Source organism: Grammomys surdaster, unplaced genomic scaffold, assembly GCF_004785775.1.
Source record: "Grammomys surdaster isolate TR1022 unplaced genomic scaffold, NIH_TR_1.0 135, whole genome shotgun sequence".
NCBI classification, from domain to species: domain Eukaryota; kingdom Metazoa; phylum Chordata; class Mammalia; order Rodentia; family Muridae; genus Grammomys; species Grammomys surdaster.
Window position 1 is genome coordinate 2,509,825 of NW_021604593.1, and position 11,617 is coordinate 2,521,441.

The 11,617-nt window shown below is 46.8% G+C and overlaps 1 protein-coding gene across 1 annotated transcript in view; it reads left to right on the forward strand.

Annotated features, from left to right (window-relative positions):
* Positions 1–7,570: 7,570 nt before the first annotated feature.
* The window catches only part of Gfra3 (GDNF family receptor alpha 3), a 28,024-nt gene continuing 23,977 nt past the window's right edge, over positions 7,571–11,617 (forward strand). The window contains exon 1 of the mRNA XM_028762830.1: positions 7,571–7,700. Coding sequence (XP_028618663.1) covers positions 7,619–7,700 — 82 coding nt within the window. The 5' untranslated portion in view covers positions 7,571–7,618. The remainder of the gene's footprint in view (positions 7,701–11,617) is intronic.

The window sequence follows — 11,617 nt, forward strand, 5'->3', positions numbered from 1 at the left end:
GCTCTAAAATGGCAAGGGGATGGAGAGCTGGCTTGGCAGTTAAAAGTATTTGCTGCTCTTCCAGAGGACCCAAGTTCAGCTTCCAGCATGGTCATAGACAAGTTGACAGCTACCTGTAACTCCAGCTCCAAGGATCTAATGCCTTCTTATGGCCTCCATGGGCATCTATACATACAGACACTTAGACTTTTTTTTTTCTTTGATTTATCTTTTTTAAAGAACTGGAGAGATGGCTCAGTGGTTAAGAACACTTGTTGAGCCAGTCAGTGGTGGCGCATGCCTTTAATCCCAGCACTTGGGAGGCGGAGGCAGGCGGATTTCTGAGTTCGAGGCCAGCCTGGTCTACAGAGTGAGTTCCAGGACAGCCCAGCCTATAAAGAGAAACCCTGTCTTGAAAAAAAAAACAAAAACCCACTCATTGCTCTTACAGACGACATCCACATGGTGGCTCACAAACCATCTCTAATTCTAGTTCCAAGGTATCTGACTGCCTCTTCTGACCTGGGGCATCTGGCACACATTTGATGCAAATACATACATGGAAGCAAAACATAATTCTAAAATATATAATATGGAATGTGTATATATGTGCATTTGCTCATGTGGAGACCAGGGAGTAACTTGCAGGATTCCCTCCTACCACCTCACTGGGGGGTTGAATCCGGAACATCAGCCTTAGAGGCAATGCCATTATACACTGAGCTACCTCGCCAGCCAAGTTTTAGCTGTGCTGGCCAATTCTTAATGTTAACTTGATACACGCTATGGTCATATGGGAAGAAGGAATCTTAAAGTTTCTCCATACAATTGGTCTATAGGTAAGTCTGCTGGGCGTTTTCTTGTCTGGTGATTGATATGGGAGGGAGGGCCCAGCTCACTCTAGGTGGTGGCACCCTGAGCCAGTGGTCCTGAATTAATAAAGTAGTCTGAGCAAGCCAGTTAGCAGTGTTCCTCCATGGCCTCTGCTTATGTCCCTGCCTCCAGATTCCTTCCTTGGGTTCTGTGCCTTTCCTCAGTGGTGGATATGAGCTGAGAATTGCACGCTAAAATAAACCCTTTCCTCCCCAGTTGCTTTTGCTCATGGTGTTTATCATAGCAATAGGAATCCTAAGATGCCAGCCAAACTAAACTTTGAAAAACTACTCTTCAGCTGGGTGGTAATGGCACACACCTTTTATCTCAGCACACAGGAGACAGAGGCAGGTAGATCCTTGTGGGTTCAAGGCCCACCAGGTCTAGAGAACAAGTTCCAGGACAGATGGCTACAAGTCTTCAAAAATCAAAAGGAGGGATGGGTTGGGGAGGGAGAAGAAATTAGAAGTGCAAGGAGAGATCAGTTGGTCTTAAGACCAAACTGTTCTGAGCCCTGGTGCTCTTTGAGGTGGGCAGGCTTTTGTCCGTGTGGTAAGATACACAGCTCTGGTACTAGTGACTGATAACCCAAGATTAAGAAAGGAGGAAGCACTCTAAAGCATAGACAACTGGTGATGGGGGACGGGAATCTTCCCAGAATCTGGAATAGTCTAGCATTCTTGATGTAAGTGCATAGGAAAGAAGGCTGCAGCCTTGGAGTAACCCGTGCCTGTGGCCGATCTGGTTTCTTGTTAAATGCAAGCTTCACAGCAGAGGGCACTGCTGTATTCTCAAAGACAGCCAGCAGCCTCTACTCTGAATTGTCTTCAGAATGAATGCCACCTTGCTTGCCATTAAACCTTGAGCTCAGCTTCCAAAAGTAGAGAGGGCAGAGGGGACGACGGTACTGCTACTCAGTTCTACCCACACTGGGGCCAGGACCAAGCAGAAGTTCCCAGTTAGCTTGAAGAAGAAAAGAAAATGCTTAGGACTTTATCTTTGTGAAAGATGGTACTTGTCTAAAAGGCAGCGTTTCCCCTCTCAGTGTCTTGTCACTTGGTGGGCAGGGCAATACTCAGTAAAGTGCTGAGTATTGAACATTATATGCTAAGCAGGTATTGGATGGGTGAGCTTCAGCTTTCTCCTAGGATTTATTTTGTGTGTGTGTGTGTAGTGCCTGATATAAGTGTGTATGCCATATGCATTTCTGTTGGAAGCCCAAATGAGTTATAGCCACTGTGTGAGTCCTAGGAACTGAACCTGGGTCCTTTGCAAGAGGAGTCAGTACTCAACTTCTGAGCCATCTCTCTAGCCCCATGATTTCTTATCTCCCGCTGTATTGGGCCTGGGTTGTTTAATTCATAGAAATAGTTAACTTGCAGCTGTTTGCTACATACTTTCTAAACTCGTTTACACACAAACACACACACACACTTTCACAACAATCCTATTGAAAGAAGTTGAGGAACAAAAAGGATAACAATGCCACATAGCTGCCTCACATGTTGACTCACCTGTAATCCCAGCACTCAAGGCTAAGGCAAAAGGGTTGCCTACAGTGTGAGGCCAATCAATTACATAGTGAGTTCTAGCCTAGTCTGAGCTAGTGTGAGATCTGGTCTCAAACAGAAACAGAAAGGGCAGGAATGGTAGCACACTTGTAATCCCAATGTTGGGACATAGTGGCTCAGAGATAAGGAGTTGAAGATCATTCTTGGCGTCACTTTGGGTTTAAGACTAGCCTGGGCTACATGAAACCCTGTCTCACAAGGGAACAGGTCTGGGAATGCAGCTCCATAGACTGCCTAGCATTCACAAGGCCTTGGGTTTGAGCACAGCTGTAATCCCAGCACTATGGGTGTAGAGACAGCATTGGAAGCTCAAGATTATCCTTGGCTGCTTATCAAATTTGTGGGTAGTCTGGGCTACTTGAGATAATATGTCATGAGCATACACACATACACTAAACAAAAAAGATCACACAAGTACTAAATAGTAGTTACCCTTTATGTTTTGTTCTTTTTTTTCTTCAGGTTTTTATGCAGTATTAATAAGAATCTAAAAATCTTGTTCTCTGACTTTTTCACACATAATATGTTCTGACTACTCTCCCTCTTACCCAAACTTTGTATCCCTCCCCTACTTCATAGATTTTGCTGTTTCTGAATCCTCATCCAACAACAATGTGGCTTTTGGGAGTGGGTGATGTATCAAGCTTTAAATCTGTATTACATTTGTAGGTTCTTGAGAACTCATGGGTGGCTTAGGGCAAGGGCAGACACTAGAGCACATGGCTGTGTAGGGATATAGCTCTCACTGGTGGGCTTAACTATCTGATATTTGTCAGGTAGTAAAGAATGGAAATCTTTTGGTCTAAAAATGGTGTCATCTGAATACCTGGCTAATCTTATTAGGAACATAAAATGGGAGGCAGATGTTTCTCAGTCAGTTTAGGCAAACATTACCGAGAGTACTACATGTGAACAAGGTGGCACATGCCTATAATCTCAGCACTCAGGAGGTAGAGGCAAGAGAATCTTTGCAAGTTTAGGCCAGCCTGGTCTGCATAGCCAGTTTCAGGTCAGCAGAGGCTACATTGAAAGTTCCTGTCACCGGGTGGTGGTGGTGCACGTCTTTAATCCTAGCACTTGGGAGGCAGAGGCAGGCAGATTTCTGAGTTCGAGGCCAGCCTGGTCTACAGAGTGAGTTCCAGGATAGCTAGAGTTACACATAGAAACTCTGTCTCAAAAAAAAGAAACAAACCCCCCAACTGACAAGGGTGCTGAACAAGATGGCTCAGCAGGTGCGCACTTGCTCTGCAAGCCTGACCAGGACCAATAGGAAGGAGAGAATGCCTGAGTGTCACTGTGGTGACTTAAATAAGAATCCCCCCACCCCAACCCCATAGGCCCATTTGTTTGGATATCTGGTCCCTAGTTTGTAGAACTGTATTGGAGGGTTAGGAGGCGTGGCCTTGTTGGAGGAGGTGTGTCACTTCAAAAGCCCACTGCATTCCCACTCAGCTTTCTGTCTCCAGGCTGTTTTCTCGCCCTGTCACCTCGTAGCCACTGCTCCAGCACCGTGCCTGCCTGGTGTTATGCTCCTCCCCATGATGGTTATGGTCTCTAGCCCTTTGAAACCGTGAGCCCCTACAAACTCTTTGTAAGCCCATACAAACTTATAGAAGAGACACCTTGGTCATGGTGTCTCCTCCACAGCAATAAAAAGGTAACTAAATCAGTTGTCCTTTGACCTCCATACATGTAATGTGGTACCCTCTCACCCATACTCACACAAACAATAATAATTAATAAAACTTAAAAGGAAAAGGTAAAGTCAAGTATGATGTGTCACTCCAGTAACCTGAGCACTTGGAAGGTGGAGCTAGGAGAATTTGGAGTTCAAGATCATCCTTAATCATAAATGCAGATGAAGGCCAGCCTGAGCTAGTTGAGACCCTATCTCAAAACCAAACCAACCCCCCCCCCAAAAAAAAAAGTCAGCAGGTCAGGTAGTTTGAGTTAGCAAAGTTGATAGGATAACTAACTTCTGTACTCCACTTGAGATACTACAATTTGTTCAGTGTCACTCTGTCAAGGGCATTTGCTGAATTCCATGCCTAATGTGTACTTAACCCTCAAACATTTTATAATATATTGTCCTCGATTTTGCACATGAAGAAATGGATCACAGAAAATTGACATTGTTGCCCTGCAAGTGCTGGAGAGACCATTGGACTCAGGCAATCCTATAATGTGTGCTCTTAACTAGTCACTGTACTATCATTCCAATTTAGAAATTAAAGCTCAATAGGGAGCGTAGATTACAGAAGACAATCCGTTAGCCTAATCAGGAGAGGGGAAAATCAACATTGTAAATGGAAGTGCAGTAAGACATGGGGACTTTGGACCTTTGAGCACCATCAGTAGATTATAAGGCCTCCCAAGGCCGGATTTGTGTCTTTTTGTTTGTTTGTTTGTTTTTGTTTGTTTATTTGTTTGTTTTTTGAGACAGGGTTTCTCTGTGTAGCCCTGGCTGTCCTGGAACTCACTCTGTACACCAGACTGGCCTCGAACTCAGAAATCCGCCTGCCTCTGCCTCCTAAGTGCTGGGATTAAAGGCGTGTGCCACCACTGCCTGGCTTAGATTTGTGTCTTAATCACCTTGTACTAGCCAAAGCTGTGCATATAGTCAGTTGGATATTGACTTGAATGATGGCTGAGTAATGTCTTCTTAGAAATGACTGGCTCATTTATTGTTACAAGTTTCCCAAAGGCTAGGTCACATATTAGCAGGTGTTGGCAGTCTGAGTCAGTGAGGAGAGAGTTTGCTGAAGGGCTGTCAATATTGGTCTTAAAGTCATATTTAATTGCTGCTTCTACCTTCCCTAACCTTGGTTACCAATCCTCATTAAAGCCAGTGATCGTAAGATCAGACAGAAATAGTGCCTCAGGTCCCTCCTTTGTGACCACGAAAGGCTGGCCTCCACAGGGGAAGTGGGCAGCTCTAGTCCATCTTCTTGACCTTGTCTCTGCATTTTTTTTAAAAAAAAGATTATCTCTCACTATGTAGACAAGGCTGGCATGAAACTCATAGAGATTTTACCTGTCTCTGCCTGCTGAGTTCTTGGATTAAATGTGTGTATCACCATGACAGACAGACCCAAGATCCTTGATTCAGTCTATGAGAACAGTATTAGAAAGATACTTTGGCACTTTTCTGCAATGAACTGGACGTAGCTTGGTTGCTGGGGAACAGGCCACCCTTTAACTATGCCACATCTTGGTGAGTTCCTTGGTACTTGGTTCATCTCTAGCACCCCAATCACCTGAAAATCGTTTCCTTTTGCTCTGTAAATTCTTTTTGAAACTCCTTCAAGAATTAAGTGGAATGTTGAGGCCATCAGTTCCCCAGCTGCAGGTTTCCTGATGTCAGTGGAGGGAAGGCTTGGGTACTTAGGGATGGGGGTGGGGCTTGGAGCGAACAGGCCCTGTACAATAGCTGGGGAGCCAGATGTTCACTTTCACAGGTCTCCTGTAAACTGGCAGGGCAGATAGAGATTAAAACACAGCACAAACTCCATTTAAAGTGCATTACAGATCAGGAGCCAGCTCCCCGCTGGGCAGGAGAAAGGAGGGAAGGGCACAGAGGCCACTCAATCCTCTCCTTATCTAGGGCCACATGTCTCTTTTCTAGCTTTGTGAAGGGTGATTTACACCCCTGGCTGGAATGACTCTTCTTTCTGGGCTGATTACATCTGCAAATGCCCCCCAGAGGCCACAGCAGGATGGCCATATTCAGACTAAGCAGCCAATAAATCTCAGGTTTATATTCTACTTCATAATACCCTCCCTCTTGGCCCTCTGCCAGTCTGTGGAAGGTGGGGTGCTGGAGGTGGAGGGTTAGGGGGCGAGCCCTCCTCTTGCATCACCCTTTGCTCCTGTCTTTTTTTCCTCCACTCTGCTTGGTTCTAATTTTTCTAAGTCAGTTTTTACTCTGGAAGCTGGGGGGAATCAGGTCCAGGCCCGATAATTCTCCATGTCTTCACAGGTGACAGGCTGCATTTTGGACACTGCAGTTTCTAACTAGTTTAATCCTGGTACAGTAGCTAGCTCACACTCTCATCATCTGACAATGGACAGGGAAGTGGTATCTCAAGTCACTTTCCTCAGTGACTGGAGGTGGGAGGGGGTAGGATATGATGGGGTGGGGGGTTGGGGTCATGGTCTCTAGTCAAGACTGGTTTAGCTTTGAGCTTTTGGTAGTCCTGCCTCCTCCTCTGAGTATTGTGATGGTCACTCACTCTACAAACTGCTACATCTTAGTTTTGGTCAGTGCTTACTCTGTTTAGCTGAGATTGGGGGGAAAAAGGTGTTAAAGTAGGCAGACTATCCTTTTGACTGCTCCCATAGGTCAAATGAGCTTAATTCTGGAGTAGCGTGATTTAGCAAAACTCCTCAGATCCACCCCGGTTATACTCCCTCAGTCATTCCTTCAGTGTGGGGAACAGTTTTCAGAATCTTGATTTTAATAATCATAAAATCTTACCCTTAGAAATGCTTAAGGGCAAATGAGATAATAGATGTGCAAATTCTCTCTCTCTCTCTCTCTCTCTCTCTCTCTCTCTCTCTCTCTCACACACACACACACACACACACACACACGCGCGCGCGCGCGCGCGCGCGAAAACAAGATACTCTTGTGATAGTTCAAGGTTTCTTGGTTTCGTTTGGCTCTGGTTTGTTCCCAGACAGGTCTAGAACTCACAAAGTAGGTCAGGCTAGGACCAACTCACAGCAATCTTCCTGCTTCCTGCGATTTCAGGAGTGAGCCACCACACCTGGTTGGTTAAAGCGTTGGTTGTTACAATATTTCATTTGTGGAGCTTATTGTTCCTGGATGAGCAGAGGGGGTAAGAACGAGGTGCTTTGTTTCTGACAGACACTTAGTCGCAATCTTGCTGGGGGTAATTGGCAGCAGTCAGTAGGTGGGCAGACTCCAGCGGCGTACGCTGTTGACCCCAAACGGCCCTAAAGTCTCATCCCACTCTGGGTCCCGGAGTAATAGCCGCCCGGCGCTTCAGAGTTGGAGGGCGGTGCCCACGACCCTAGTGGGAGAGTGGCGGCGCCACGAGGAGGGGCGGGAGGCGGCGGTGGGAGGTGTCGGCCGAGGGAGCCCAGCTTGCCGAGTCCGGTGCACCAAGGCAGGGGAACGCGGCGCCCAGCGCAGACAGAGCGCTGCCGCGTCCCGGGCGTCCACAGCCGCCATGGGGCTCTCCCGGAGCCCACGACCGCCGCCGCTGGTGATTCTGCTACTGGTGCTGCCGCTGTGGCTGCCACTTGGTGCAGGTGAGTGTCATTCAGAAACCCCTGGGGCTGTAGGGCAGATGACGGTGAGAGTGTGGGGCACAGGTTGCTGCTTCTGAGAAAAGGTGCAGCTAGCTGCCTTCTGGTCGCGTTCCTCTGTCCCTCGAGTCTGGGACACTACTTCCTACTTTAGGAAGCCCAGAGTGTCAGAAAGGGGCTGGTTTCCAACACTATACAAGAGTATGGACTCGTGTAGGTGGAGCCCTAGAAAATCCTGGCCACCCAAGCGTCTCCTCGCTCCCGGTTCTAATTCTTCCCTCTTTTGAGGTGCTTCTAAAGCAGTCATGGGACACCTGCAGCCAAGGCACTACCAAGTCAGTATCCCCGAGAGGTGAGGAGAATCTGATCAGAGGCTGCCGCTGGCTCTAAGTGGCCTTCAACTCTTCTATTTCGCTTAAGGCTAGCAGAAACTAGGTAGAGCGATAAAGAAAGAATTTGCATAGACTTGGTACAGAGTAGGCTTGTAAACTGCCTAGAATTTGCTAATCTCATCACCTGGTTTTATTGTTGAGAAGTTTACCACCAACTTGTTCTCTTCCTACACTGGGATATGCTTTTTAATTAATTAATTAATTTTGGAGACAGAGTCTCATTTAGTGGCCCTGTCCTGGAACTAGCTATGTATAAAAAGATGCCGGGCGGTGGTGGCACAAGCCTTTAATCCCAGCACTTGGGAGGCAGAGGCAGGTGGATTTCTGAGTTCGAGGCCAGCCTGGTCTACAGAGTGAGTTCCAGGACAGCCAGGGCTACACAGAGAAACCCTGTCTCGAAAAACCAAAAAAAAAAAAAAAAAAAAAAATGTATAAGATGACCTTGACCGCCTGCTTCCACCTCCCGAGTGTTAGGATTACAGTTGTGTGCCACCACGCCCTCCTGCTCTATGATGTGCCGGGATGGAACCAGAGGTGCTGGGTCAGTAGAGCACACGACTGAGCCACAGCCCCCAGTCTCACTGTGGCTGCTGCTTGTTTACTTGTGGACTTCTTTCTCTCTTTCTTTTTTCTTTCTTCCTTTGTCTTTCTTTTCTGTTTTTGAAACCCATTTGTTTGATACACTTTTTTAAAAATTGAAAACAGATTCTTCTCTCGCAATGTACAAGCTGAGCACAGTTTCCTCTCCTCTCAACTTCCCCCGACTTTTTCTCTCACCTAAATCCATTCCATCCTCCATTTCCCTTCAGAAAACAGCAGGCCTCCAAGAGAAAACAACCAAACATGACAAAGCATGACGCAACAAGACAAGGCAGAAGCCTCACACTGAGGCAGGACAAGGCAACCCAATAGGAGGAAAAGGGTCCCAGGAGCAGGCAAAAGAGTCAGAGACACCCCCACCCCCACTGTGAGGAGTCCCACAGATTCCATGTAGGGAATTTCCTACTAGGCCATATGGCTTTCCCCCAGCAAAGCACCAGTGTAGTGCCTTCCCCAGAGGATAACTGACTATAGTAAGAGTTTTGTGGTGCTGGGCAGTAGTGGCGCCCGCCTTTAATCCCAGCACTTGGGAGGCAGAGGCAGGTGGATTTCTGAGTTTGAGGCCAGCCTGGTCTACAGAGTGAGTTCCAGGACAGCCCGGGCTATAAAGAGAAACCCTGTCTCGAAAAAAATTGTGGTATTGAATAGTTCAGGGCCTGATGTAGAACCATATTCTTCTACCCAAGGAAGAGAAGCCTAAGCACCAAGACTTTAGGAATGAGGAAGGGCATTTGGAGTCTCACTATGGGTTCCTGCCAGAACCCTAGTGGGAAAACAAGATAAAACCAACCAACCTAGCCTGTGCGGATGAAATCCCAAGCAGGAGAGTGAGCAGTGCATAGTGCTATAATGCCAGCACTCTCCAGGCTAGCCTGGGCTACATACACAGCAACACCCTGTCTCTAAAAAAATACTGCAGGGGGTAGGGAAGGGTAGCATACATGTCTGGGGAGATGGCTGCAATAGGTAGAGAGCTTCCTGTGCAAGCATGAAGCCCTGAGTGCTCAACTTCCAGCACCCACATAAAAGCTGGGAGCAGCAGCTCACATCTGTAACACCAGCAGTAGGGTGGAGATGAGGTGGACAGCCAGGCTAGCCAAAAGGGTGGGCTCCAGGTTTGGTGAGAAAACCTGTCTCAAAAAATAAAACTGGGGAGCCATAAAGGAAGGCACCTGACATTGATTGTTGGCCTCCGCAGGCACTTGACACACAAACACATTCATGGGCACCCAGACACACATTCATACATGCACATACAACATGCACACAAGAAGTAGATGAGAAAGGAAAAAAAGGGAAAGACTAGTCTGTACAGCCTGCCTCCATCAGTGCATGTCGGCAGTAAGAACTCATCAGTCTGGCTTGGCTGCTCCCAGAACGTTCCACTACTCCTAACATGTGGCTGCGTGTTAGGGTCAGGGACAAACTTTAAACACCTTCCTCATTAACTGCTGACGCAGAATGAATGGCAGATTCATTCCACAGTAATATGTAATAATTTCTGCTCAAGTGGCCTTCCCAGGGCCTGAGGATGGAGCTGAGGTGTAATCACTTTATATCACTTATGAGGCCCTAGGGCTGAATCCCCAGCATCACCCCCCTCACATACACATGTATACACATGCATACACATGTATACACACACACGCCACACACTCACACATACAGATACACATACATAGCACACAATCACTCAGACGTACACATTCACACACCACACATACACACCACACACTCACAAACAACACACACGCCGATATACAGATACACATGCCACACACCACATACCACTACCATCCAGTAGCTGCCAAGTGCTGTTTATGAGCAAAGACCAACAGGGAGTTGTTAACAACTGAGTAAAGAACATCATTGTTTACCCCAAGCCAAACATAAAGGCTCTGACTTTGAGCTAGGCTTGACTGGCTGTATCCCTCATTGCTTGTTCCTTTTCTTGGCTCATTCATCCATAAATGGGTAACCATGCAAGGAACCACACTGGAGAGAAACAAACAAGGCTCTTGTGTTCCAAAGCAGAGGCTGACAATCATTCTCTGATGAATCCAGTTAGAACCAGTTAGAAAAGGCACTACATGCTTAAATGAGGCCGCCATTACTTAATTCTGGATGTAAGATTATAGGCATGGAGCCTGAGTATACTCACTCTTTTGAGAGAAATTGGGATACCTTAGTATAGAACTGTGAAGTCATCTGGCTTCTTCAAGTTTCTTCTTGAGACAGCATCTCACTAGGGGTATGAGCCACCATGCTATGCAGCATGATACTTTGTTATTGTTGTTGTTTGAGACAGGGTCTCTATACCCAGCCCTGACTGTCCAAGCACTCACTGTGTAGACCAGGCTGGCCTCGAACTCACAAAGCTCCACTTGTCTCTGCCTCCTGAGTGCTGGGATTAAAGGCATGCAGCCACCATGCCTGGTGTATCTGGCTTTTAAATAGCTACTAATTACATCACTAAAAGACTTTTTTTTTTTTTTAAGGTCAAAGTAGGTAAAGAGAGAGGGAAAGTTGCACACATCTGTGATCTTAGTACTCATCAGTCTGGCTTGGCTGCCACCAGGACGCTCCTAACATGTGGCTGCGTGTTAGGGTCAGAGACAAACGTTAAACACCTTCCTCATTAACTGCTGACGTACAATGAATGACAGGTCTATTTGACAAGATCAGCCTGGTTTACATTGTGAGTTCTATAGCACCTGGGCTATATATCAAGTTCCAACTAGTCTTGGCTTCCTAGGAAGCCCTTGTCTCAAAAATAAATGAATAGGCTGGGCAGTGGTGGCACACGCCTTTAATCCCAGCACTTGGAGAGTAGAGGCAGGCAGATCCCTGTGAACTCAAGGCCAGCCTGGTCTACAGAGTGAGTTCCAGGACAGCCAGGGCTACACAGAGAAACCCTGTCTCGAAAAA